Source organism: Eimeria tenella, genomic scaffold (genome assembly GCF_000499545.2).
Source record: "Eimeria tenella Houghton genomic scaffold, Eth_scaff6, whole genome shotgun sequence".
Classification (NCBI taxonomy): domain Eukaryota; phylum Apicomplexa; class Conoidasida; order Eucoccidiorida; family Eimeriidae; genus Eimeria; species Eimeria tenella.
In genome coordinates, this window is record NW_013543423.1 from 246,772 (window position 1) to 272,935 (window position 26,164).

General features: G+C 51.8%; 4 protein-coding genes across 4 annotated transcripts; 1 reads left to right on the forward strand and 3 right to left on the reverse strand.

Moving 5' to 3' along the window:
- Nucleotides 1-1,578: 1,578 nt before the first annotated feature.
- On the forward strand, nt 1,579-7,391 carry ETH_00020670 (uncharacterized protein; the record flags this gene model as incomplete). The annotated part of the gene is made up of 19 exons (XM_013377682.1): nt 1,579-1,840; nt 1,955-2,029; nt 2,163-2,213; nt 2,311-2,337; nt 2,450-2,596; nt 2,729-2,857; nt 3,005-3,070; nt 3,180-3,314; nt 3,441-3,533; nt 3,634-3,711; nt 3,835-3,972; nt 4,104-4,315; nt 4,428-4,833; nt 5,004-5,414; nt 5,630-5,695; nt 5,825-6,045; nt 6,191-6,266; nt 6,404-6,646; nt 7,330-7,391. The coding sequence occupies 19 exons, from the start codon at nt 1,579-1,581 to the stop codon at nt 7,389-7,391; spliced, it is 2,898 nt and encodes a 965-aa protein (XP_013233136.1).
- Nucleotides 7,392-9,075: 1,684 nt separating this feature from the next.
- Nucleotides 9,076-13,417, reverse strand: ETH_00020675 (uncharacterized protein; the record flags this gene model as incomplete). Its single annotated transcript, XM_013377683.1, has 8 exons — nt 9,076-9,206; nt 9,325-9,366; nt 9,654-9,900; nt 10,121-10,276; nt 10,475-10,678; nt 10,903-10,984; nt 12,471-12,675; nt 12,748-13,417. The coding sequence occupies 8 exons, from the start codon at nt 13,415-13,417 to the stop codon at nt 9,076-9,078; spliced, it is 1,737 nt and encodes a 578-aa protein (XP_013233137.1).
- A 159-nt stretch (nt 13,418-13,576) lies between these two features.
- ETH_00020680 (uncharacterized protein) lies at nt 13,577-19,934 on the reverse strand (the record flags this gene model as incomplete). Its single annotated transcript, XM_013377684.1, has 3 exons — nt 13,577-13,996; nt 14,116-15,947; nt 16,175-19,934. 3 exons carry the CDS (start codon nt 19,932-19,934, stop codon nt 13,577-13,579), a joined length of 6,012 nt encoding a protein of 2,003 aa, XP_013233138.1.
- Nucleotides 19,935-21,516: 1,582 nt separating this feature from the next.
- ETH_00020685 (uncharacterized protein) lies at nt 21,517-25,707 on the reverse strand (the record flags this gene model as incomplete). Its single annotated transcript, XM_013377685.1, has 1 exon — nt 21,517-25,707. The coding sequence occupies one exon, from the start codon at nt 25,705-25,707 to the stop codon at nt 21,517-21,519; it is 4,191 nt and encodes a 1,396-aa protein (XP_013233139.1).
- Nucleotides 25,708-26,164: the final 457 nt, after the last annotated feature.

Here is a 26,164-nt window from a genome sequence, read left to right on the forward strand (position 1 = left end):
TATATGCTGTTCTATACAGGCCTGTTCTCTCCAGTTCATGTTTAATGTTTCTTGATTCCATTTTCTTTCCCACAGTAGGGTGCCAGAGGGCAACGCCAGTGCCCGGCGCCGTGTACGTTGTTAACCATGGAAAGGCCATGGCACAATATTTAGCAGCCCTTTGGAAATGTTTCGAGAAGCCGGAAATTCCTGTTACTTCTTCATATTTTTTCAAACAAACTTCCAGTATAACTAGAGTATCGCAATATTGAGCGAAGGCAAGAAGGAGGGAGGCCAGCATGGCATTTCCGAATAACAGCTCATTCGCCGAGAGTGTATCCCTTTCAGTTAAAGAAGCAGAGATATTATGTGAAGCGTACGCGGCTTTTTAAGGCTGTAGCTGCCCAAGATGAATGGTACATTGCCCTCCCCACTTTGCTGAAGTGCTGCCAGCAATTGGAAGGGAAGGCTTCCCGTCGAGCACCACCCCATTAGAGCTCCTCAGTGATGTGCAATTTGTAATTCTAAGAAACTGCCGAAATAAAATCATATGATTCACAAGGCGTACAGAGCTCAATGCGTGGACGCACCGTGCTTCACTTATTCCAAGAAGAGCCCTGGCATGCTGATTCGGTTAATTAACCGAATCCTATTAAACAATTGGTGCTGGTAGAATTTGATCCTGCTATTTAGTTATTTATTCAGATTTACTACTTGGTAGTGATCTCACATTGTAGTACTATTGTGAGCTCCGTGCAAGACTAGCTGAGTTCGGCGGTGGGCAAAACGAAGGAAACCCGACACGCGGCCATTGAACGCGATCTGAAACATTCTCTCCTGAAAATTGGGCAAGACGAACTAAGCATTAATCAACTCAAGTAAAATGTTTTTCAAAGCTCATCTGTCCTCACGGCCTTGTTTTGCCAGGTCTCAGGATGGTCACCTGTAGACGCTCGATACTCTGTGTGTCTTGGTCGCTGCCGACAGTGAGGCCACCTCATCACGGGCACCTGATTTAATTGCTGGTCGCGAACTCGCAATTAAAAAGTATTACTAAATTTTCAGTTGAAAATTCCATTATTCGAAAGTATGGGTACCTTTGTGGATGCCGCCTCTTATCTATCCCTCCGCCGCTCAGCAGCTCGTTCTTCCGGCCACGGCTGGCACGCCGCGTGCGCTATATGCACATGGAGATATTCCCTGACTGTGCATCAGGAAAATACCTTTTTGGCCCATTTTATTCTTTCTTCTAAACATTGGTTTTTCATTTGTCTTGAAGGACCCCTCTACGGTGCTGTAGACGCTGCTTTTAATCATGTCGGCCGCGGCAAGCTCGATGGGGGCTGAGACCCGCAGTTGGAGAGGGGATGCTCGAGCATCAAATCATCGATCTAGTAAAGCAAAACTCCACTTTGTAACGGCTTTAGGACGCCCCTTCGCAAATGCCACCTTGTCACCTCTCAGGCCCTGCTTAGGCCATGCGGACGCTGCTACCTAGGACTTCACCCACGCAGCCAAACTTGCCACAGAGACAGGAGCTCAAAGACCACACCAGATTGCCAATAAACTTACTTTTAGTGCTTAGGCTAAGTAAAATGCATGTTGCACCGGGCTACTGCGGTGAATGGGTGGGTTACCCAAAGAAACTTTGGTTTCAAAGCTTCCACACGCAGTTCTACAAACCTTTTGTTTCCCCTTCCTGCAGGAGCCTTTATCTCACTTCTGTGGAAAACCTTGTTTCTCCTGCAAACTGTAGCAATTCTGGCTACAGGGGAGGCCCCAGTCGAGACCCCAGGCGAGAACCGGGGCGAGACCCCAGGCGAGACGGAAAGCACGGCTTCTACTGAGAGCCTCTCCACGGGTATGTGGCTGAGGCTACAACGAAATCAGCTAAAAAAATTTGCGTTGCCTCAGCCGCATCCTTTTTTAAGCCTAACTAATGAAGCGCTTACGTATGGGCCTGCATTTTTCACAGAGACAAAGGCTGCCCTTTCCTTATCGGTTTCAACGTCCCCAGAGCTTGACGTAGCTGTTGGCGAGCTGCGAGACGGTTAGTCCTCATTCCTTTCGGTACCCGTATCTGCTTGTAAACATTATCTATGAACTTAGCGGCGCACTTTATGCTGTTTAGCTCAACTGAGGAGAACTGCTGGAGTCTTTTCTGCTCCGTTTTGTCATTTTAGATTTCAACAACTTGGTTGATGCCTATCCGTTCCTCTCAGCAACAGCACTTGGTGAGTCCGTTTTTCTATCAACCTTTCGTTTTGTTCCCTTGGTCTTGGCTTACCTCATGCAAAATGTGCATAGTTTTCTGCGTTTGATTTCCTGCAGAGGCTTTCACATCTGTTGCTAAAGATGGTATGTGTCTGGCTGCCGCTTCCCCCTCTCAAACAGCACGCTTGTAGTAGCTTGCACAGTGGAATAATTCCGAGCATACAGTTCCCCCTTTACTGCCCCGGTGTACTCTCAGTGACGGAAAACCTCCAGGCCCTGCAGAAAGGCGAAAAGGAAGTCAACATTAATACATTAGCACACGAAGCCCCATCTTGGATGGTCTTTCAGTTGAAAGAGCTTGCAGTCACGGAGCACGTACTCAAAAGTGTTACCGTCCACCAGTGTAAGCTGCAGGACACGAAACTTTGAGCTGCGTTAGCTGCGCATTTATCCAGGCCAGGCAGTTTCACATTGCGCACAACAAAGCCGTAGCTGCTGCAGCTTGATTGACTTTTCTGCTATTTGTTTAATACAGACGAAAATATCTTGGACCAGGAAAAGGCGAGAAGAAAACTGAAGGAGGAAGGCCACTCCTCACCGTCTCAGAGGCACCTGTGTGCAGCGCTGCCCTGGCCAGAAAAAGAAATTACTAGCGCTGACCGCGGTAAGCAGCAGACCGACTTTGATTCAAGGAACTGAGGTACCCAATATATTTCCATCAACTCTAGAGCTCCCGCACAAGGCATCGCTGGTTTCTGTTAACCGCATTATTGCCTTTTATCGATGCGTTTAAATTATGTGCGGTTCTCAGATGCTGCTGGTTATGATTTGTCCCCTGAGGACCTGGACAGAGTGGGCGAGGCTCGCCTTAATCAATGTACGCCATTGTACAAACAGTGGGCTGTTCAGGGTGGCTTGTTCAGCTGCTCCCTACGTGATATATTTCTGCCCAGCGCACCGTGCGCTTTTGATTCTGATGTGTACAGTGAGCAACCTTAAGGACAAGCTTTCTGCAGGAGGCCGGCCTGTAGATTACTACGGCGCCGTGGAGTGGATGGCTTGCCCAGTGGTGGCACACACGTTCATGTCCACATACATGGAGAACTCGCGGGATTTTACCGGTGACATACTGCCCCCTCTTTGATGCAAGCATATGATTTGCGTACATGGTGATTATGCAGAGCTACCCGAAAGACCAAAAGTGCTTTCTCTGCTGGAGACCCTGGAGAGCCTGTGTTTGTTTGCAGGTGTAGAAGAGCCACCCCGTGGATTGACAATCACCAAACGCTGGCTTGAAGGGCCCCAATTCCAGAGGACTCTACAAGACCTCATGGATAACCGTGCGCAACTTTCGGCTGATAAGCCTTTTACCTAGCTTCCATCTTGCATACGAACATATCTTCCACTCTTCCTTACCATTTTTGCCTGTGATATTTTTAGAACGGATATGGGCTACCACTTCGCCTATAGTTGCTGCAGTTTGGATCTTGAAGGCCTCTGCTACCCAAAGGCTCCGTGGTGAGTAAAAAAGGAACTTACGCTTCAGATCCACAAAACTGTGCAAGTACGACACAGGCACCATTATAGATGTAGATTGCAAACAATATGTCACATTCTCGTCGGTCCCTTTGCTTCCTTCAGGCATGGCCCCTACACAGGTTAAAAGAAAAAAAGCTTTTGGGCTTAGCGGCCTCTGCAGCAAAAAGTGTGAACGACTTTTCGCTGTTTCCCTTAGCCCAGAACGGCCAGAACGGCCGAAAGACACAGTCACTGCAGACGGTGCGTATCATGATGTTTCTAAATCATACAGGCAGTGTATGCCGCCGCTGCTCGTAAATTGGAAGTAGCATTTTGCTGCAATTCTGTGGGCTTCCACCACGCGCATGCTGCTGGTTTGCTTTTCTTTTCAGTGCTTCGTCTTTTTTTGTTCCACCATCTTCGTCTCGTCCAACTAGCCGAGGCCTCATTAGAACGGACTTTTGCTGCTTTGCTCCTCGAGACGTCTGACGTCTGCGGGATATCTGACGGCAGTGTTACTTGCAGCGAAGCCAAGCAACTGGTCGCAGCACCTGTGGATCCTGAGGACCCTCAATTTGCCGTTCCTGATTTTCTCCGTCAACTGGTAGGCAGCGCTTCGTGTCTCTTGGAATGCATGCACTTAGTCTTTGCGCCTATCTTTGCAATATTTCTGGTAAACTCCCCATTGCTGATTGTGCCAATTATATTGTGTGCAGGACCAGCCGCGAAAGGAAGCAGAGCCTTGGGCAGCTCTCCACCCAACAACAAAACGAAAAAGACAGACAACTTGCATTCTTGAAGCCTTCGCAGTTAAGGGCGGCCACCTCGGAAAGAGACTTCAAGCCCTCAAGGCCATTCAGGCATTCGAAGCCACAATCGCCTCTATGGCTTCTGAAAAGCAAGGACCAAAAGCGCTTGCTAACCCCTACTTGCTCTGCCAGACTCTATGGACAAGGGCGAGGGAAATGCATGCAGGAAGCAATGCCTTTGCACGGAAAGCCGAGCAGTGGAAACAAGGGGGAGACTCTTTAGGAGCTGTGTTGCTGGCACTGTTCCAGTCACAGCCCAAATGGAGACTGCCAAGGTCTTACGCTCCTCTTACCTCTGTCTGCATGCAGACAGGTAAAGCTGCCACTGGCTTGCACTGCTAGTGTCGCCACCATTGCTCTTTAGTGTACTCTGAGTCACGTAATCTCGTGGATCCAGCGTGGGTTATACCTCTTTGCTCACCTATTCATCTGTCGCCTGCTTGTAGTTCACAAATATATAAATTGCATTTGTGTATGGCGCAGCTGGATTTTTGCACTCCATTGTGGAGGAGTATGCTGAGAAGGAAGGCTTGTTTCGGTCGCTAGGAAGATCGGTATTGCGTGTTGGGTCAGCAGTTGTAAAGCGGCTGGCAGGAAAGAAGCAACGAGTGGCACGCAAACCTTCAGATTGGGTAAACTTGGAGCTCACAATGCAGCCAGCGTCTGGCGCAAGCCTTGCAGCCTATCGAGGAGCCCTGGAGGTAATATACGCTTTGGCTACAGAGGCGCGCAAGCTGTTCCTTGAGCCTGCAGTTGAGGCTCCACACTCACTTAAAGAGTTCGTCGGAATTCTTATGGGGCTATGGACACAAAGGCAGCTACCCAGTTTTTCGTTTGCTAGCAACGATATTTCAGTGGCCAGAAAGACTTTTCTTCTTGCTGCCATTCTTCACGGTAGGTTCGAATGGTTTCACTACGCCATAATTTTAAGCATGCACAGCTGCAAAATGCTGTTTTTTTTTTCAAAGCTTCACATTCAATGTAACGTTCCGCAAGCCAATTAATTCTGAGGCTTCGAGAATTTTGAGTAAAAGTCTGCTTCGTCGTGGAGACATAGGCGTAATCTGCTATGAAACGTCGTTCCTAGTTCTTCGTTTTTTGTCTCGTAGAGAAAGGGCACATCGGCTATGCAGTTGACATCGTGATGGAAGCAGCGGGCAGATTACCAGGCGCCAGTAAGCTAAGTTTCCACTTTTTCATTTTCATCCTGGGTTCGCGGTGTCACAGATCAGAAAAAATATATCAAGTTTCTGTGTTATGTGTCAAAGGCTATCTGGCGTCTGTCTTGTCATGGCTTGCTTCAGGAGCAATTGATTTTGGCCGAGTATCATACCTTGGAAATTTTGAGTACGAGCTAACAGGCGCTGTGGTGTCTTTGCGCAAACGAGGGCAAGTACCTCTGACTAGGGCTAACCTAGAGGACTTTTTCATTGAGATTGCAGCAGGTTCAGCAGACCCAGTAGACATGATAAGGGTGGCTGTCGACCTTGCACATACTCTTCTTGCCTCCCAGATTAGTCAGAAGGTAAGCAACTTCTTGAGTAGTCTTTACGGCGCTGGCAATTCCTGTCGCTTTGGCACTAAGGGCACCTTGTGATGAACAGTGGATCAAACGCTCAACAGAACTTAAAACAGAGCACAAGTACCTGCGATTTTTCTTGTACTTGCAGGGCAGCCGAGTCCTCAGCGGAGTTGCCATTATGCAGACAGAAGCTTCGTTGCGTTTCCACTGCGCCGGATTACAGCGTGAGCTAAAGAGCAACAAACGACACACATTTTATACCAAAGGCCAAAATACCGGAAATAGTGTTGCTACCGACCCGCGAGGAATTAAAGCAAACCACTGGAATGGCACTACTGTGTTACTACTTTTTGAGATGCAGAATATATTATAGGAGTGGCGAAGTCTGACCTCGCCAAGGAGACTCCTGAAGCTTATCAGGACTATTTGAACGCATTGTTTGCCACGGCACACGTGGCGCGCATCAGTCAGGTAGACGTCAAGTCGAGGAAAAGAGTTGCTAAACAACCCGTCCACCTACAGCTTTCGTGCCCTTTCATGTCTTCGTACATTAATGAGGCGAAAAGAAAGGAGAGACAAGCCGTCATATCGCTCTCAGCAATACGTAAGCTGCACGGCGGAGCAAAACTGCCGGATCGAAACTGCACCCTTCTTCTTCGTTTGTCTACGTATGTATGTGTCACCAAAGTGCGCGTGCACGTGCCTCAAATTTGCTGCAAGTACCTGACATCTCAAACCTTCGCTGTACAATTTTGCAGGGGCTCAAGGAGCGAAAAGCCACATCTGGAGGAAAATCACAAAGTCCAAACTTGCTTTCATTCCTCTATTCGCTCCTGTAGCTGCCGCATCCTGGCTAAATGAAAAGCTGTCGAATATTGCAAACAAGCGAAGATTCAAAAAGTGGCACGTCGAAGCGGGAGAGAGTATGCGTACGTTTTTGAAAAAAAAAAGCTATGCTTGAGTACACCTGCGTTAACTCACTAAGAAGTGCGTGATCCATTGGTATATGCCGTGTGCATCACCCTAGATGATTATATATATATGTATTATACCATCCTACATGATTATGTACGGTCCACTATGTCAACATTGCATACAGTTTATCATTTCTGCGCTGATGGAGCCTATTGAAATTTGTGCATCAGTCAGAGCATCAGCAAACCAGTGCAGGCACACTCAACACCTCACGAGGACTGCTCCCTGCCTTTCTGGGTAGAGCCTTGATATAATTGCATTAAAGGGATGCTTCAGACCTAAAGACAACTGCTTGCCCGGTTCCAAATGCAGACACGAAGACTCCCCTGGACACGAAGTTGCTGTTTGTATTTGCAGAAGGTAATCCGAAATGAGACAACTGTGTATAACACAAAAGCTCAAGCACATGCGCATTACAAAAGCAATCTTCGTTTCTTTACAATGCAGTTATGAATGAGCTTTTTTGTGCCCTTATGCTTTATAGCTCTGCTCTTCCGGTAGTTAGTTTTACTGTATAGCCGGCCCACTAATGTCCTGCCATCAAAGATTTTGTATACTTCTTACTATTCTGACTGTTTTACACAACCCAACTCTCTATTTCACATCTAACTTTTCTCGATTTCTCTCCTGCCTTTGTTGTCCTTGCACAGATCGTCAGTTCATGGGAGGCCTTTTCACCCAAACAGGTATGCATGCGCAGTCGCTCAAACTTCGACACTGATTAACTTGACACTTCATTAGAAAAGGAATGATCCGCGATATATATTGAACATTCCTAGTTGGATACATATCACGATATATTCACATCTCAATAGATCTCACGTTAATCTCAGTTACGTGGAAGCAGCTGCGAGGTGTCAAAACTGCCTTGTTCCTCAGTATGTGTCCCCATGTTTTTCAGCTTCTTACTTCGGCGACCTTCAACTGCGTAAGTTCAGTTATACGGTCCCCTTAGGTTTCGCCGTCATGTATTCCGTGCAACTGACCTTAGGTCACACTCCGGTCGCATTTAAGACACAGCACAATCGGCCATTGGTCGCCTCTGTGTGTGTGTTTGCTTTCTCTTTCTCAGCTTCAGAATTACACGGTAAGTCACTCCCGATAACGAGGGATAATTTATCATTTACTACTAAATGTACAAGCGGTGGCACTTTTTCCCGCAAGGGCCGATGGTAACTTTTGACATAGTGACCCTATCAACCATTTATGAGCTACTTTCTCTTGTTGCTGTGCCTCATCACGTCTATGCAGATCAAGTTTTGGATGGGCAGAATTTTATCCCTAAGGCTCAACTGGCAGGCGAACCAGCGGTCAATGTGGGACACTTTATGATTACGTACAAAACGCTTCAGTTGCTAGGCTACCACGGCGGTAAGGCTCAAATCTCCCTCTTGCGACTGTATCAAGTTAAGTCTGTGACTAAAATCCGTGCACCCTCATTGTGTTGCCACCGCTCCTGCGGGCCTAGTCCCTACTTTCTGTACTTGACATGCAAGTGTGAAGCCAAGATACAGTTCGGTGCTTGTCTCAGATCTTTTCTGCTTCTATGTATGTTCAGGCTTGTCTGTTAGTGCTCGAGGGCATTCACTTGCCGAAAGCCAGTAGATTAAGCGACAAAGCTGCAGCAGCGACGGGCACATTGCTGCTACGGTGAAGTTTACACCAACTCGTCTTTCAATGGCCTTATTCACTGCCCTCCGAAAATATATACACTTGAAAAAGACAAGAAAGCTGCTGCAATCAAATGAATGTGTCATTTTCTGACGATAGGCGCTGGGCACCACGAAAGTCATCAAAAATGCAGCCAATGCTGTTTTTCGCACGAAGTGAAAATGAAATATGTTTTGGTCGTATCAGTTGAAAGCCTATGCCGAGAAAAACGACGGCTGTAGGACTGCTTAATTGGGCGTCGTACGACTTTGGGGGCTGGTTCAATCAGTTCAAAGATAAAAGAAAGTGGCTGGATACCGGCTAGGATTTAAGACGTTTTAGTACTTACTTGCATAAATTTTAATCCAAACGCGCATTTGTTTACCAATTTGCTGCGTAGAAAGAAACTCATATGTCATAGTTATTCGCTACGCGCTTGTATATTTCAAGGGCTGCAATGCCGACAGTCAGTCCCGCAGTCAGTGCCGCAGTACCAAGGACAACAGCTCCACCAGCCGCCACTACACTCATAGCCGTTCCTGATAGGACAAAAGTAGCGAAATGAGGCATTGTATGCAGATCGCTGAAGCACGGCGTTGTCCATCATGAGCTGCATACACTAGAGCAAAAACTACTGCGGGCAAGAGATACCCTCACCTGCTGCATACAAGATGTCAGTGGCCGTGTTGAATCGGATGTCTGCAAGGCGGGGAATGCAGCACACATGAACTGACAGCATGAAACACACTAAAAATTATTAATATATTGCGTGTGATAGGCACCCTTATCTCGAGTTCTCTACAAGCATGACGTCAATAGTGAAACTCTAGTCAGGCAGTACACTTCCCTTTATTACTTAGCTGCTCTAAGATTCCAGAAGGAGGAATGCCCTATGGAGTAGAGCCGCGTGCAGAATCAATAGTACTACAGAGTGCACAAGGTGCCAAACCCTGCTTAAATACTTGTAATGCTGCTTTTGTTATTACCTCTCCAGTCACTCGGCATCTCAACAGTTCCATCATCACCAAAGTAGCTCTTCACAAAAGGCTCGGGGTAATGGTCGATGTACACAACCTGAGACGGTCTCTCTCCCTTCTCCTTGTCTTTCGTCTGGTAAGTCTCTACAGGCCTTATATAAGCTTCACTCTTCGGCGGGGCGCTAACTGTGGCAGGTTGCTGCTGCTGTTCGGAGCTCCGAGAGGCAGTCTCCACTGCAGCAGGCGGCGAAGTAGCCTGGGCAGAAAGGCCGCAGCATTTCTACGGCAGGCATCACCACAGCAGATGCAGCACAACGCGGCAGCAAAAGCTTACTAAAGAACGCCTAGGTAAGAGGCGTGGTAATACCTGTATACTAAAAGGTGCGCGAGTGTGGAAGGCGGTTGTAAGGGGAGACAGCTAAGTAGCAGCTTCGAAAACGCTCACTCCTCTTCAGCCTAATGATAATGCAGCTCACCGTAATAATATTGAGACCTTCGTCACTTTTTGTAGCCCCGGCCTCAGCAGGTGCGTTGGCTGCTGCTGTTTCTGCTGACGTTGCCTGCTCTGAAGGCAAGGGCGGAGGAGCCTCTTCTGTGTCTAGGTTTGTTTGCGAGATTGCCCCGCATTGGCACTGCAGCGGAGAAGCAAGACAGTGTGCCACCAAATGCCACAGCTGCAGCAATGAGACCGAAGTGACTTTCGAGTGTTGTTTCCTTAAACGCATGCAGAAGTGTTAATATGGCGAAAATGTGCTTTTGTATACGTGTTGTTACCATCAAATGCTCATATCAGAGTCACTGCAACTGCCGCATCTGTGTATGAGCCTCACTAAGTTCCAGCACAACGATGAAGACGCTGTGGGAGTCGGCTGTTGGGCCTTCTGTGTTCTATCTTTTATCAAATTACTGTCTTCAATCGGCTCTTCTTCAACAGAAGGCTCTGAAATGTTATGCTCAGGAACAGCAAAGTAAGCCAGAGGCAGTGGCTCACTCCCGGATTCATCCCTTCGAGCCTGGTCATTTTCTTCAAGGACCTGCACATACACTGCACGACCCATCCTAATTAAGATGTGCTGGTTCTACAGAATTCTGCTAGCATTACATAGCGTATTCTTCTTGCCCTTGCCCAGCACATGCAACTCCAAAAGACTGCGTTTTTTGTGTGTTCCTGGCTAGTTGTGCAAAAAGCTGCCTATCTGTATGGAGTTCGTGTCGAAAGCAGTGTGAAGTGGAGTGTGTAGTTCAGCTGTATACATACTGTGTGCGGGCTGAGGGATTCTGCAGATGGGCAAAGTGCATCTTGGCAGCTGCCAAGGACGGCGGTTGGGGTTTCTGCCAGTCTGCAGGCGAGGAAAGCAGGAAAGCGTCCTGGACGCTGGTGAGCTTATGAGCCGTAACTTCCAACTTGATGTGCTCTGTTTGGGTGGGATTGTTCTCAGCTCACCTGCACACGGCTTCTACAGGGACACGACGAGTGTGGCCATGGGGAAGGATGGTATGAACGTGCTCTCTGGGGGTGGGTATGACGGCAGACTCTATTCTGCGTAAACTCATTTTCCGTATGTACAGAGGACCGGTCACGCCACTGCTTTTGGTCTGCTCGAGGCTGCAGACTCAGGGAGAATGCGCCTCTTCAGTCTCCGTTGTTTAAGTAAAAGGTACACTTCAATTCTGAAGGCGCTGATGGCGCTCGGAGTGCCTCCACGGTGCAAGCAATGAGAGAATATACCTCTCTGTAAGTGAAGGTTGGAGGACCTGTGAAGTCGCCCACGGCGCTCTAAATGCACCAGCAATAAACTAAAACGGAGGATATGAAATAATTTGTAAAAGTTTTAAAGTGGAAAGGGAAGGCAAACGCACAAATAGATTGCCTTGGATCTGACCGCCGCCGACGATGCCAATGCAGCATCGGGCGAGTGGGGGAGAAGCAGATATCAGTTACTGAATCGAACCGCGAATTTCGGTATATTTGAGCTAGTAAAGTTAATTTAAGTAAATCACGCAGTAAGGTTTGATGAGATCTATTTATTGCTGTAGGCGTTTTAAGCTGCTTGGCACTGGTGTGGCTGCTACTAGCCGGACAAATCGATCCTTTTCAAATCGATGGTTCTGCCAGTGATATCCTTTCCTCTGCCCGCGTCTATATTTTCGTTTCATATGCTGCACTTAAATTACCGTCGTGTATAGTTATATCGGCAGCCCGATAGACAATATGCGATGCCATCATCATACACTGCGTACAGTGCTGCCCACAATCACAGCGGCATGGTTCTGTACCACTTCAAGAGTTGTTTAGTACAAAAAACAAATTCCATATATCTGTTTAAGAAATCAAATAGGTTGGTGCATTCTTTCTTATATTCCGTGCCCACCAAGTGGCGGGCTCCGAACTCCCAATGCAACTTTTCCCTGTGTGCAATGCCTCTTATGTACCCAAAAAAAATTAATTAATTTGTGTTGCCCTGATTTCACTCGGGGTCAGAAGAGCTTAAGAATGCCTCAGCCCTTTTCGTCACGTTCTTCATGACCTCGGCCAGCTGCCACACGAGCAGAATATTGGCTTGCAGTCCTGCAGCTTTGCGATGCATTTCATAGCAGCGCTCCAATTTCTAGAAGGTCAACACGCGAAAACCATAAGAATAAATATAGTTAAAGGGAAATGCTGTTTGTGCACCTGTTCCCCAAGCGTCACAGCAGAGCGTACAGCGTCCATCTCGGCGACAAGTGTGGCAAGATGCTCCTCGAACGTAGCTGAAAGACTGGATTCCAGCAAGTAAATTAGTTTATGTTCACTTCTGAATTGTGCATTATTTAGCGAGCTTTTACGTTTTCTCTTCTTCCACTATTCTTTCTAGTCGCTGGGGAACCCCCAGCTGCTGTAGGCGCAGCAGCGTCTGCTGCGCAGTCGTCAGCCCACTCTCTTCTGTTGGCTTCGCACTTTTAGCTTCGCCCCAAAGTGACAGCAGATCACCGCTAGGCCCCGCGGGGCTCTGCACGCCGCTGAGGACGACAGATATGGCGCGCTTCTTGCCTAAGTGCAATAAGTGGAGCACGCAGTTTGAATATGCAATCCTACTGTTCTCCCTTTAAATGACGGACACACCTGTTTGGGTTGTCAGCTCTTCACTTGCAGTTGAAAGCAGGGCCAAAGGGGAAGAGCCGCAAACTGGCGCTTGCAAGCAATCCACAGTGCTGTGAGGGTGTATCGCCGCAGGACCAGGCGTCGATGTGTGATGTTGCGTGTTCTCATCCACATTTTCAGCCTCCGGCTTTGTTGTCCCGTTCTCGCCACTGCATTCTGTGGGGGAGTCTTGATAGAGATTCTGCCCTGCTACTGTCATCTGGAGCTGAGAATCACTGCTAAGCCATTTGTCTTTCTGTGTAAGCATTTCAACCTGGGACGCGGCCGCGCCTCTGCTGAACGTTTCCTGCGACACTGTTACTGATGCCTCTGCAGCTTCTGCTGTGCTTCTCTCGAGGGAATCATGTTCTGGGCCATGCAGGCTGGGGTCCAGCGGTGGCACAGGGATTGTTGTTTCCCCGTCAGCATAATACGCCTGGCCAGCTTCATCGAAGACAACCTCTGTACCGTTGCCATTGTTATCAAATTGAATCCACGTCTTAGATCCGTCTTCATTTATTTTAAATGCGAGAATGCCAAATTCCGTTTGCCGCCAACAGAGCCCGTGTTCACCCGGTTGCTCGTTGGCATCTTCGGTCCGACCAGCTTCCTGAGATACAGCTTTCCACTCAGGCTGGCGTTCTGATTCCATAGTTTAATTCGGGTCTGTGCAAAAAAACGATTAAATCAATACGTCCGGGAAGTGACAAAAAGCAAAAGGTAGAAAAAAGAGGAAACGGTCAACGTAGTGGAAACTTGCACAAGCTGCCACCGCGACGTGTATATACGCCCCAGAGTGGAATAAGATAGCTTATCTAAGCTCCTCTGAGCTTACTCCGAGGATGGACAAAGCATTATCAGCAGTAAATTCGTTTGTCTGATTTTGTTGAGACACTTGTGGGGGAAGCCCCTGATAAAAAAGTGTCGTTTCCTCTGCTGCTGAGGAGCTGCGGTTGTCACTGAGCCCTACGGGTGGACGGAGCCGAAGGATACGATGTTCAATTGTGTTTTCTACGAAAAAAAGCTGCACTGACACCTGCTGCGCCAACTGGCCGATCCTCGTGAGACGGCCCACGACCTGCCGTAGCCTCCCGGAGTTCATTATGGGCTCGCAAATCAGCAGATGCCCTGCACAACGAAACATGTGGTGTAAGATTTTCGCTTTAGCCGTTAGCTGTATGCCGAGCTCCCATGACCCTCTGCATAAGTAGCCCAGCGATAGAGGACTACACTACACCATGAATGACACACATCGAGCGTAACGGCAGCATAAGTCCCTACGCGCTGCAGTACACTCTGGCTGATACTAGATACCACTAAGACAGCATTCGTGGCTTGCTTGCCTGCCACCTGGAGTCCATCCACCCCATGCGCGGTGGCGAGTGCTGAGACGAGCATGATGGCCGCGTGCCTTTCTGATGCAAATTTGCTTATAGTCCTGGCCCTGCTTGCAATAGTTGTATCTCCCGTTATTTTGAATATTTCTGCAGCGGAACTGTCTCGGGCAGCCAACGACTGCTGCAGCGTGTGTTTTTGCGGGTGCAGCTGGGAGCCATATATGCTGGTTAGGTAATGTTCGAGTAAGTTTAGAAAGGACGAAAAGGCGGACATAATGAGCACCTTAGCCATGGGATCAACTCGCAGTATTGATGCTAAAGCAGACGCAATGGCCTTCATTTTTGTGCTGGGACGTGACCTGAGTTCAGCAGCTTCAGCAGCAACACCAAAAGCAGTTGGAGGGCTACAGCCCACAGTCATTTCTTCTCCCTGCTGCTGCTGCTGCTGCTGCTGCTGGGTCTGCTGCACGCCTTTACTTTCATTTTGGAATTGTTGTCTTTCCGTCGGTTGCCCGCATGACCTCACAGAAAGTCGTCGCCGCCGCTGCAGCGGTGGACCTCCTACCGTACTTGTGTCCTCCCAGCCACTGACACACAGGGGAGAACCTTGTGTTGCAGGGGGGCTGTAGTGAGCTTGTCTATGCACAAGGCTGCCGTGCAGGCATGCTTGCCGTAGGCGCACCATCCACTCGAGTGGCGCTCTTGCATATGTTGCTGTTGTAGCTGCTGCTGATCCGCCGGCAGCTGCCACCTGCTGCTTTGCGGCAGCCTCCGTGTTTCTGTACAGCTCAGCTTCTTCAGGAAAGACAAATTTGAGTCTATGGAATGTCATTTCCACCGCAGGCAGCGTCGGGTGTCGTAGCAGGTACTGCACCCGCATGCGCTGCAGCTGTTTGTGCGCTCCTGTGCATATTTGCTTGCCTCTTCTTGCCCAGAGCTTCAAGGCAGCATGAGTTCTTCGCAGCACAAGCCTGCCCATGTCGCTCCCACCTTTACCTGTTTCTGTGCCTGCTCCAGTGTCTGTACACCTGCAGGGCTCCTCTGCCTCTGTAGTTCCACAAAAACAAACACTAAACTGGACCTCTTTTTCGGCCTGTCCTCTCTCCTGCTCATCAGCCACGCCCAGCAGCCCCAGCAAACGCATTAGTGCCGCGCGATCCCACAATGCACTGAGCTTCTCGCCCTCGTCGGAGGCTATGGAGACCCGAAAACTTCCCGGGGTGGCCGTGAGCCCCCACCTGTAGACAGCCCATATGGCTTTTACGGTGCTCGCAAGCCACCGGCGGCGAGAAAGGAGATGAACTTCGTCTAAAACCAGCCGTTCCCACCTGAAACCCAAGAGAAAGCAGCGGACGCAGGAGCACCGTGGTCCTTGTGGGCCCCACAGTGCAACTGCAGTGCGGCGGGGCGTATGCGAAGGTCTTGCTTGGTGCACAGGGGAGCTGCTGATGGCTGTAACGCCTCTGTGTACAGATAGCCGCTCGTCTGGTTCACTCGGATGTATAGGCAGCTTCCTACGAAAAGGCGACGGTGTATGAGCAGGAGAAAATGGGCTTCCGGAGTCGCAGGTGCACCGTGCAAGTCTAGGAGATCCAACGGGGGAGTAACAAGGAGGCACCTTAGAGTCTGGAGTCCCCTCTGAGTCAGCTGTATCAACACCGGAAGAGCTGCAGCAGGACGGATCGTCTTCCCCCTGATGTTCAACCTGCTGTCGCAGCTGCTGCTGCTTCCCACGCTTTTTGCTGAGCCGCGGGGGTTTGCAAAGGCACTCGGCGGTGTTCAGTGCCTCGTAAGGCGCCAAAACTACCTCCACGCCTTGTAAAACAGAGGGAGTGAGAAGTGACCCTGCTCACAGCAAAACAAGAGAAATAAAAAACATCCGCAACTATCAGCTCCTCACTCAGTTCGTTCTCGCGCAGCAGGACTTCCGCGCAACTCAGACACCGAAGCAGCAAGAGCAGCAGCAGAAGCACAGCAGCTGCTGCAGCTACGGAGGCACGCAACACGAAGCTGGTACGCAGCAGAAATAACAGCACCAGCAGCGGCTTGTTGCTGTGAGCTCTTGGTGTCACCTGTTTCTTTTATTCGCGACGTTACATTCAGCACTGATATTTGTCTGCCAGCGATCTTCTGAATTTCTCTTTCCCACTGAGAAACCAGAGAGGCGGGAGACAGCACAAGCGACCGTAAGGGCCTCTCTGCGTCTCTTAATGCCTCTGTTGTGCCTCCTGGCTGACCCTGGGCGTCAGCCGTGTGGGCCCTAGAGGCAGTCTCGAAAACATCCCCAGAAGCCTGAAGAGGCTCTTGAGAGAACAGAGACAAGCCGGAAGTGGCGACAATGAGGGATACCACCTGGACTGTTTTGCCCAGCCCAGGCTCATCTGCAAGGAGGCCACCCTTGTGCTTCAGAGCCCCAGAACCCCTTAAGGAGGCCCCGGGGACTTTCTCCGGCAGCCTCCTTTCCCTCTGTAGCATCCACAAGAGACTTTCAACTTGAAAGGCAAATAACCCTTTGTTAATTAGGGCTTGCAGCTTGGACACACACAGGGAGGGGTGCTTTGGAGGCTCCTCAGCGACCCCCAGGCGAGTTTGAGATGCCTCCAAGAGCTTCTGGGGGCTTCCCGGAACTGAAGCATATGGGCTGGAGGTTCCCACACCTTGCCTTTTAGCTTTCCTTGTGTAGTCAGAAAACAGCGGGGATAATATGGCGGACTCTTCACCCGTAAGTCTTGGTTGTGACAAAAGCTGCTGCTGCTGCCGTTGCCGTTGTAGCTGCTGCTGTTGCTGTTGCCCTTGTGCCTTTGCCTTCTGTTGCTGCTGCTGTTGTTGCTGGGGCTGTTCTGGCTGCTGTTGCTGGTGCTGCTGCTGCCGCGGCTCAGGTTCTCCGGTACGTTCCGTCTTTACTATCCCACGTTTTTCATTTGTTGCAGTAGTGTACGGATCCACCGGGAACCCGCTGGCGCTGCTGCTGCTGTGGTCGCCCGCTGCTTCTTGCTGTGTGAGTTGCACTTCACTGCTTGCCTTCCTTCTTTTTAAAGGGCTGATGCAGCCCTCCCCTCCCAGCGGCAGCCGACTAAACCTCTTGGCCGTGGCCTCTACAGCTGCACGGCTAAGGGAGGAAGCAGCAAGTCGAGCTGACGACTTCAGGCGCCCCTTTCCGGAACCTGAGCAACAAGACAGAGGAGTGGGGGGCCCCGAGTTTCCCCCGCTACCTGCATGGGGTCCCCGTACCCTGAGAGGCGTCACATAGGGAGAGGGTACAGTGCTAACAGCAGGACAGGAAGACGAGTCGCCTCGCGTTGCTGCTGCTGCTGCTGACGACGATGCTGCTACCGCTGATGATGCTGCCCTTGCCAGCGACCGTCGCGGCGTCGACGGCTCGCTGTAGGAGCCCTGAGAGAGTACTGGGGCAAATCTCGTTCCTACTGCGGCTGCTGCTGCTGCTGTTGCTGCTGTTGCTGCGGTTAGTCCTGCGGTGTTCATAGCAACGTGCTGTGAGTTTGTTGCCAATAGCGTAGTTTCTCTACACCGGGGAGCGGTAGCAGCTGCACTATCGGCACCTGCATTTCTTATGCACTTATTGTCTCCCAGTTCAACATCGGGAGCAGCAACAACTTCTTGTGGTGCAACATGAGCCGCGGCAACGGCAACAGCAACCTGCTGGGAGGCAGGGACAACAGCAGGAGAGCGAGTTGCTGCTGCTTCCGCTGCACCAACTGCAGGCGAGGAACTCTCAAGGGCTGTATCGACACCTTGAGAAAAAAATAAAAAGCCATTATCACCGGCAGGTGAAGCAGCAGCAGCAGCAGCTACGGGTGTTGCTGCTTTGTCTGGGACAGAGGGTAGCGACTCGTCCCTCTCTGTATGCTGCGTTGCAGGTAGCCCCCTGGCCTCCATATCCAGCTCTGCATCTTGTGCTGCAACTATTACTACTGTCTCAGTTGCTGTTGCCTCTGTTGCAGCCACAACTTTTGCTGCTGCATCCGTCGCCAGCGTATCGCTTTTTGCTGCTGCTGTGTCCGTTGCTCCTGTGCTGCTTGATGCTGTCGTGGCATCCGTTGCTGCTGCTGCATCCGTTGCTTCTGCTTCATCCGTTTCCATGGCTGCATCCGTTGCTGCAGCTGCGTCCGTTGCTGCAGCTGCATCCGTTGCATCTGCTGCGTCCGTTGTCGTTGCATCTGCTGCATCCGTTGCTGCTGCTGCATCCGTTGCATCTGCTGCATTCGTTGCTGTTGCTGCATCCGTTGCTGCTGTTGCATGCGTTGCTGTAGCTGCATGCCTTGCTGCAGCTGCATCTGTTGCTGCGGGCTTGCTTCCTAGTTCCTGCTGAGTGTGTTGTGTCAGTTCATCTGCTTCTAATTGGTAAACTTGCCAGACCACTTCTCTGTGTGTTTGCTGACTGTCCGCCTCACTCCAACTGCCGCAAACCACAGGTGCTGTCCCGTAAAGCCCTTCAACAGCCCCTTCGCCCGCAAGTACGGGCCGCCCAAGGGGGCCCCCTTCAAGAAGGCTTTCTTTCGGAGATCCCACCAGCTGCCTGCGAGGGCCTTGGCTGGCAGCTGTGTGTATGGACGCGGGCGCGCGAGCTTGCTGCAGAGCTGTATGAGGCAGAGGGGAGTGAGATGCAGCCGCCGCAGCAGCAGCACAAGCAGCGGCAGCAGCGTGAGCAGCAGCTGGGGGAGCAGCAGCAGCGGCAGCGATAAGACCTCTGGATGACAAAGAACCCGAAATCTTGTTTTCCCCCCTCTCGCACGGCAAGCGAGGTGGACGGATGCTGGAAGCAGAGGCTGCAATGTCAGAAGCATTTGGTGCTTCAGCAGCCGCTGCTGCTGCTGCACGTTCTGCTGGTGCTGCAGCTGCTGTCAGCATTGCTGGTACTGCTGCTGATGCTGAAGGCGCTGCTTCCACCACACAGTCAGCTTCATCAGCAGTGTCAGATGCTGCAGTTGCTGCCTCTGCAGTTGCTGCCCCTGCTGTTGCAGCTGCTGCCCCTGCCGCTGCGGTTGCGCCCACTCCCCTCTTCCGGAAGGCAGCAGCAGCAGCTGCTGCTGCTGCATGAATTTGTGATGGAGTTGCCGCTTCTGCCTGAGCTTTCATTTGGGCCAACAAAGACAGCTCAGAGGGCCGCAACCAGAGGGCGCTGGCTCCACCCTTGCCTCTCTGGTCGCGCTTGCCTTCGGTTCCAGTTACTGTTGCTGCTGCTGCAGCTGGTGCTGGTTCTGATGCGGCAGCAACAGCAGCAACAGCTGCAGTCACCGCAGCAAGGCCTGTGGAGTAAAACGCAATAGATGCAGGGCGTCTGATCTCTTTCTCTGACTCGCAGCTTCCTTCACAGTTGCTGTTTTTGTTGCTGCCGGTAGCGGTGCTACTGCTGCCGTTCAAGTCCGCTATGCTGCACTCTGCGGATTCCACTTTGGGCCTGCTTGAAGACGCTCTGAATGCCCCCTTAAACATACTTCGCGGCTCACTGGGAATGCTGCTTTTCGAAGGGCTCAGCAGCTCTCTGCCCCCTGCAGTGGCCGTAGAGGTCCATGGGTCCCCTTTCGGCCCCTCGGGCGCCCTTGGTGCCCCTGGGGAGCCAGGGGGGTCCCCAGCAGCGGTGCAGGTGAAGGTACTATCAATTCGGAGACCATTCCAACCGAAAAGTGGTAAAGACGGAGGGGAAAACGCTTCCAGACGTCCCTCTGAGGGTCCTTGAAGAGGAACTCCCAAGGGGCCATCGGGGACTGCTTGGTGTGTACAGCCATCTACAGTGTCATCTTGGCTGCCGCAACACAGCTGCGAGAAGCAGCGAAGTTCACCTGCTGACTCTTCGTCTTCTTCAGGCCCCATTGGCGCCGTAATGTATTAAACAAATCAAAGCGCCACAGCAGCAGCAGCAGTTGCTACTGCTGGTGTTGTGCGTGTTGCGCGTCGGTTGAGTGCAATGAGGTTTCACGGTCGCAGCAGGAGTTGAAGACGTGCCCAATCCCTCCACAGGGTTTCTTACTCACTATACATGTGATAAATACTACTTTTAGAGGGAAACATAATGCTGAAACGGGCGGAGGAACGGCCTCCGTGGGGTTGGAGCACAGCCGACTCCGTGGAAGCCCCCCGTGAGCCGCTCGCACCCTACAGATAACAATACGTACGCGTTACCAGGTAATTCAACTAAATCCTTGCATGAAAATAAGAGGAAGTAACTGAAGTAGAAGAGATGGGCCGAAGAGGACACCTGGGAGGTCTAGGGTAACAGTCAGAGTAGGCTTTCCTGGTGGCGACGAGACAAAAATCAACTGCAAAAATTTCGGAGTAAGAGCTTACTAATTTGAGAGAATAGACGCTAAATTCGTCAGATAAGATCCGCCATAGATACGATCCAGCAGCTGGGGAGAGGGGCCCCTTTCCCAAAGGTGGAGGCCCCCATTGGGGCTATGCAGTCGCTAGTTCTGACTACGAATCCATGTTGCAGGAAAAAGTGAGGCTGTATTATCAAAATTTTTTCTAATTTTAATTGCGTTTTAGTGCCTTTGTAAAAGCTTCAAATTGTGGAAAACTTTTGGTGACGGCAAAACGTAAAGGTCGCACGGAACCGTGACAATGTTGCAAATTTCCCATGCCCCATAACCAAAGTAGAAAAGGAGCATTCAGCTAAAATTTAGAGGTCGGAAGGTATTACTGTGCATTATTTCCGTGCAGCGCCACGCACAAAAGCTTATATTCATCTGCATAGGTAGCCACAAGGCGGCTATATATCGCAACGCTGTTCCATGCAGCGCAGGCGTTTTTTGGATACATCACCGCAGATTCAGCAAAAATTGGCAGCTTCATCACCTAATTTTCAATGAACTTTGCGCAGAAACTGACTTCCCACTCCAAATGCGCCACTCGTAGATCATTTGGAGCCACTACAGGTGTTCGAGCTGAAAGTACTAACCCGTGGGTGTTACGTAGTTCGACAGCAAAGCGCGCATACTCCCCCGCTTAATTGAGTACAACCTCTACAGCTGAAGTGTGGGGCAGGGGGGCGGTCTGTGTCCCGCTGCTTCACTCTTGAGACCTTTAATGCCCTTGAATGAGTTCGTCCATTGAAACTATAGTCAGCAGAGTTGACTAGCTTCGCTGCAGACACGACTGACATGACATGGATGGCGAGCACTCTACCCAAGAGGCTACGCTTGAGTCATGTGGGCTGTCCTCGGCCATCACGAGCAGTTGTAACGACTGCTCCTGCAACAACTGCTACCGTGGCTGCTGGCTCTGCTGCTTGGGCCACAGCCAAAGCCGCAGCAGCACCTCCTCCCGCTGTCAATGCTTTAAAAAAGCGCAGTGCGAACTGGAACTTGAACGCTGCTGCCTGCGCATGCACCTGCCTGCTTGTGACATCTTGAATGAAGCAAGTGCTGCAGCTGCCGCCGCTGCTACAGCCCCTCTAGTCTTCTTCTTCAACTGGCTGGAACTCGGCCTCGTCAGGCTCCGATATCCAGTCAGCGAATTCTATAGATGTGTCCCAGGCTGCAGCCATTCCACTGTCGGTGCCTGCTGCTGGAGTTGCTGCTCCTTGTTGTTGCAGCTGCTGCTGCACCTGGTGCTGGAAACAGCGCTGTAGCCAAACTTGGGATAAAGGAACTGGAGGAGCAGCGAGATAAGGCGGCAGCGAAGTGGGCAGAGGGACACACGGCAGCAGTGGGAGAGCAGATAGCAGCAATGGCTGCACAAAGTCGGCTGATGCCGTAGCTGTTGGCTGCTGGTGCTGCTCTTGCGACCCTGTAGTAACAGGTGGCAAGGCCAAACCCAACAGTGGCAGCATTCTGCCGTGAGCGTTGCTGCAGTTAAGTGGCAGGTCTTTGCTGATTGCATAGAGGGCAAAGTAAGGGTCTCTTGAGGCGACTAGGAGGTAGGAGCCATTGGAATGCACAGCGATGTTGCTGCTGCTGCTGCTGCTTCGCGGAGCCACAAAGCTCATCTCCAGATCCACAGTATAGCTGCTGCTGCAGCAGCGGCAGCTGCATCCTCCAGCGTCGACCAAATACTTCTCGCTGACGCGACTTCCTGCTGCCGTTGTTGGTTTTAATTGTGCCGTCGGTTCTGCAGCTGCTGCTGACTGTGCAGGTGCTCTGGTGTTCGAGATGACTAGGGATGGCAACTGAGGGAACCAAATATTTGCCCTCGTGAGTTTGTCTGTCTCCTGCTGTTGTTCCCGCTGCTCTTGTTCCTGCTGCTGTAGGCTGTCTCTGTTTGCTGTTGCTGATGCTGCAGCACTGCAGTGCACGTGCAGTTGCTTTTCTTTGTGGCTTCTAAAACGACGGACACAAACTTGCAGCACTGAAATCTCTCCAGCTGTGTCGCAGCAGATCAGCCTGGCTGTGTCTACAATTGGGTCCATCACTTTGTTGTTCCTTCTGCTGCCGCTACTGTGAACTTCGCTGTTTTCTCTGCCGCGGGAATTAGTGTTTCTCTGTCGCCTTGCAATGGAAAAGTAGAGACGGTCAGTGATAGGCAGCCTGCTGATGCAGTTGCGCTGTATGCACACCTCAGGCGCCTCATCAACTGACTCTGTATCCTTGCGCTGCTGCCGGTCGCCTTCGTCTTCCAGCCGCCCAGACTGTAGCACTGAGCTTAACTTGTCCTGCTCCAGATTCTGTTGATTCTGCTGTTTCTGCGCCTCCCGTTGCGGCTGCTGCTCCCTCTCCTTCCGCTGCCAACACACAAGCACGCTGAAGAGCAAGTGCTGTTGCTGTGTGGACAGCCCGAAGCCCATTCGAAGGTTCCCAATAAACTCCCGAGCAGCATCAGTAGCAGCAGGCACTGTACTTTCCATTTCTCCTGCAGCTCTCCTGAAGCTACGCAGCACTTCCTTCGCTGCTTGCCTCAGCAGCACCGCAGGCATTTCAGCCTGCAGCATTGCTGCTGAGGTGTCAGGGGAGGCACCTCCCCAAGGTGGGCAGGGGGCTCCTAGAGAAGACTGCGAAAAGCAAAAGCAGAATGCTGCACAATATTCCAGCAAACGCAGCGCATTTTGACGCTGCAGATGTAGCAGAGATGGCAGATTCTGCTGGACCTGCTGCTGCAACTGTAGTATGCTTCTACTGTTGCTGCCGTCCGCCGGGTCCAGCAGACGCAGCAGACGAACCACTCGGTTACAAAACTGCTGCAAGACAAGCTGCTGTTTGCCCTGGGGCGCAGCGGCATCAGGCAACAGCGCGGCAGCAGGGTCTGCGGTAACAGAAGCCTTTCCAGATGCCGGTGCTGCCGCTCCCCCTTTTGGCCGAGCTTTCTTGGACGGCCTGGCTGCTGCTGTTGCGACGGGATCGTCGGCGCACCCACCATTTTTCCCGCCACAGCCGCTGTTGCCAGCGCAATTGCTGCTACTTTTTACATTGGAAGCGCCACTTGCTGGCTGCAACACGCCTACAGGTGGGCAGCTGCTGCGTAGCAGAAGTAGTTGCTGCTCTAGCGTTTGCTGCAGCAGCTTGCGCCTCACCATATGTTTCTCTGTCAAGAGCAGAGACAGAGAACACGCTACAAGGGTGTAGCAGGACGTAGCCAGCCAGCCTGCTGCCTCATGGGGTAGTGATGAATTCCCCTGCTGCTGGTGCTTAGCAGCAGTAGCAGCAGCAGACGCGGCGGGGAATGAAGTTAGTGGGGAATCAGATGAAGAACTCACAGATACAAGAGCAGCCCACCAGCTGGTCAGCTGCTGCCTTAGTGCTGCTGCCTCTTTGCTGCTGCTAGTGTTCGTGCTGCTGTACTTGTCAGCAAGGTTGTGCTGGTTGCTGCTCGCTGTGCATCCCCCTGCATGCGCACCTTCGGATTCCCTCCTGTCAGTTACTTTTGCATCACTTTCTGCTTTTGCTGATAATGCGCTGCTCTTACTGCTGCTGTTGCTTATCCTGCTGCTGCTGCTGCTGCTCTGGCGTCGCGGCTTTGCACCTTTTCGCTGCATGCAACATTCAATGAGGCCGTCAAAATCCTCGTCTATGCGCTGCCGCAGCTTGCTAGACAGTAGCCGCAAGCTGCTGCTGCTGCTGCTGCCATGTTTCTTCCTGTGGGTTGCGTGGGGCTTCAGCACAAGCTGACTCCTATGGCCTTCGAACAGCGACTCTTGCTGCCACTCGTGCTGCTGCGTATCACGGGGCCGCTGCTGCTGCTGCTCCATCTGACCCCTTCGCTGGCTTTTGCAGGCTGCGCAGCTGCAGCAGCAGCAGCAGCACGGCAGTACCGCCGCTTCCATCTCATCATAAGCAGCAACCAAACCTGGCTGCGCGCCGACGTAGACCATCGGGCGGGGGGGGCCCGCTGATGAGGGGGCCCCCCTCGCTGTAGGTGCAGTACCCGGGGTCCCCTCTGGGCCCCTCTGCCTAGAAGTTGAAGTGAGGTAGACCGGATACGAGGAGGCCCTAGTGTCGTAGAGCAGCAGCAGGGCATCTGCGGTGACGCCGCAGAGGATGCTGGGCCCCAGACGGGGCAGCCAGGTGACACTGGTACAAACTTGCTGCTGAAGCTTGCTGCTGCTGCTGCTGGCTGCAGCAGCAGCGGCTACTGCACTAGCAGACGGCCCCTGACACCACGGGGGGCTTACGTCAGCGTACACAGGGAGGCGGCTGCTGCCGCCTCCTCTATTGCTGCTGCCTGCAGGAGCTGCTGCATCCGCAGAAGTGCTGCTTGATTGGGGCTTGCTGCTGTTGCTGGTGCTGCAGCGAAGTATGGTCTTTGCTGCTGTTGCAGCAGGCGGAGCGTGCGCATAAAAGCAGAAAGCGTTAGCTTCAATGTCAAATACGGAAAGAAATGATGCAGCTGTGGCAGAGGCAACAGCCAGCTGCTGCTGCAGCAAGCTGTTGCTGCTGCAACAGCAAAGCGGCTCCCGCAGGGAAAATCCCTTCAACTCATTCGCTTCATAAAGACCATCGCTGCTGCTGCTGCTGCCACTCCAGTCTAGCACGACGCCGTTACCTCCCTTGTCGACTGCCAGGAGCTGCCGGTCCGACCCGAAGAGTTCGCTACTTCGCATGTGGCAGCAGCAGCAGCCGCTGCTGCCAGCGCTGCCACCGGCGCTGTGGCTGCCGCTGCAGCAGACAGCATCCCCCAGGCCCAAAAATTCGGCTTCAGCTGCTGCTGCTGTTCCTGCTGCTGCCTCTGAGATCGACAGCAGACGCCGCAGCTGAGGTGTATGCACACCTAGCATCTGCACTAGCAAGACTGAGTAGGGGAGAGACGCACAACGCAGCACTTCGGCCTTCCCTTCTGTCTCAGGGAAATCAAAATACGTGCTGCCGCTGCTGCTGCTGTTGATTATTTTGTCCTGATTCCCACAGCCAGGAGCAGCAGCGGGAGTGGTAGCTGGTGCGGCAGCAGGCCAGTGCGACTTGATAGCAAAAATGCCACCCTCAGAGGTTCCCAATGTCACCTCTGTCTCATCATAGCCGCCCCAGCCCCCACTGAATGTCAAGCAGCTGCAGTGACTCTGCAGCAACTTCTCGAAGTAGCCCCTGTTGCCCGTGCCACAGCTGCTGCTACTGCTGCTGCTGCTCCGACGTATGTAAGGATGGACAACCCTGGAGCCGTTAGCGCAGTCAAAAAAACAAAGGCGGCCGGCAGAGTCGCTAGAGACCCACCGAGCCATTTTCGTTCCTCTGTTGTTGGTGCTATTGCTGCTGCTGCTATTGCTGCTGCTAGTGCTGCGGGAAAATTCAAGCGCACTTAGGAGGTAGAGGTGGCCACTGCTCTGCCCGCCTTCTGAGCCGTAGATACATTGCAGGAGAGGCCTGTAGGCGCAAACTTTGCGTCCCAGTTGTTCAACTCTTCACATTTTAACTTAGTGGTTCGTGGCTCCGCTGACAAGGGCTAGCTCGCGGAGCCGGGCTTGCCAAAACCGCAGTCTGGTGCCGCTGAGGATCTCATGAACGTCAGCGGAGTGCTGAAATGTTCTGGTGTGATGCCGCTGCCGCCGCTTTCGCTGGTATTGTGGCCAATGTTGCTGCCGCTGCTGCTGGGTATTGAGCTCGGAATGCTGAGCAGAAGAGCGAATATCATGAATGCACCAGGGTACTGTACAGCAGACATTCAGGAAAAAAAAATAA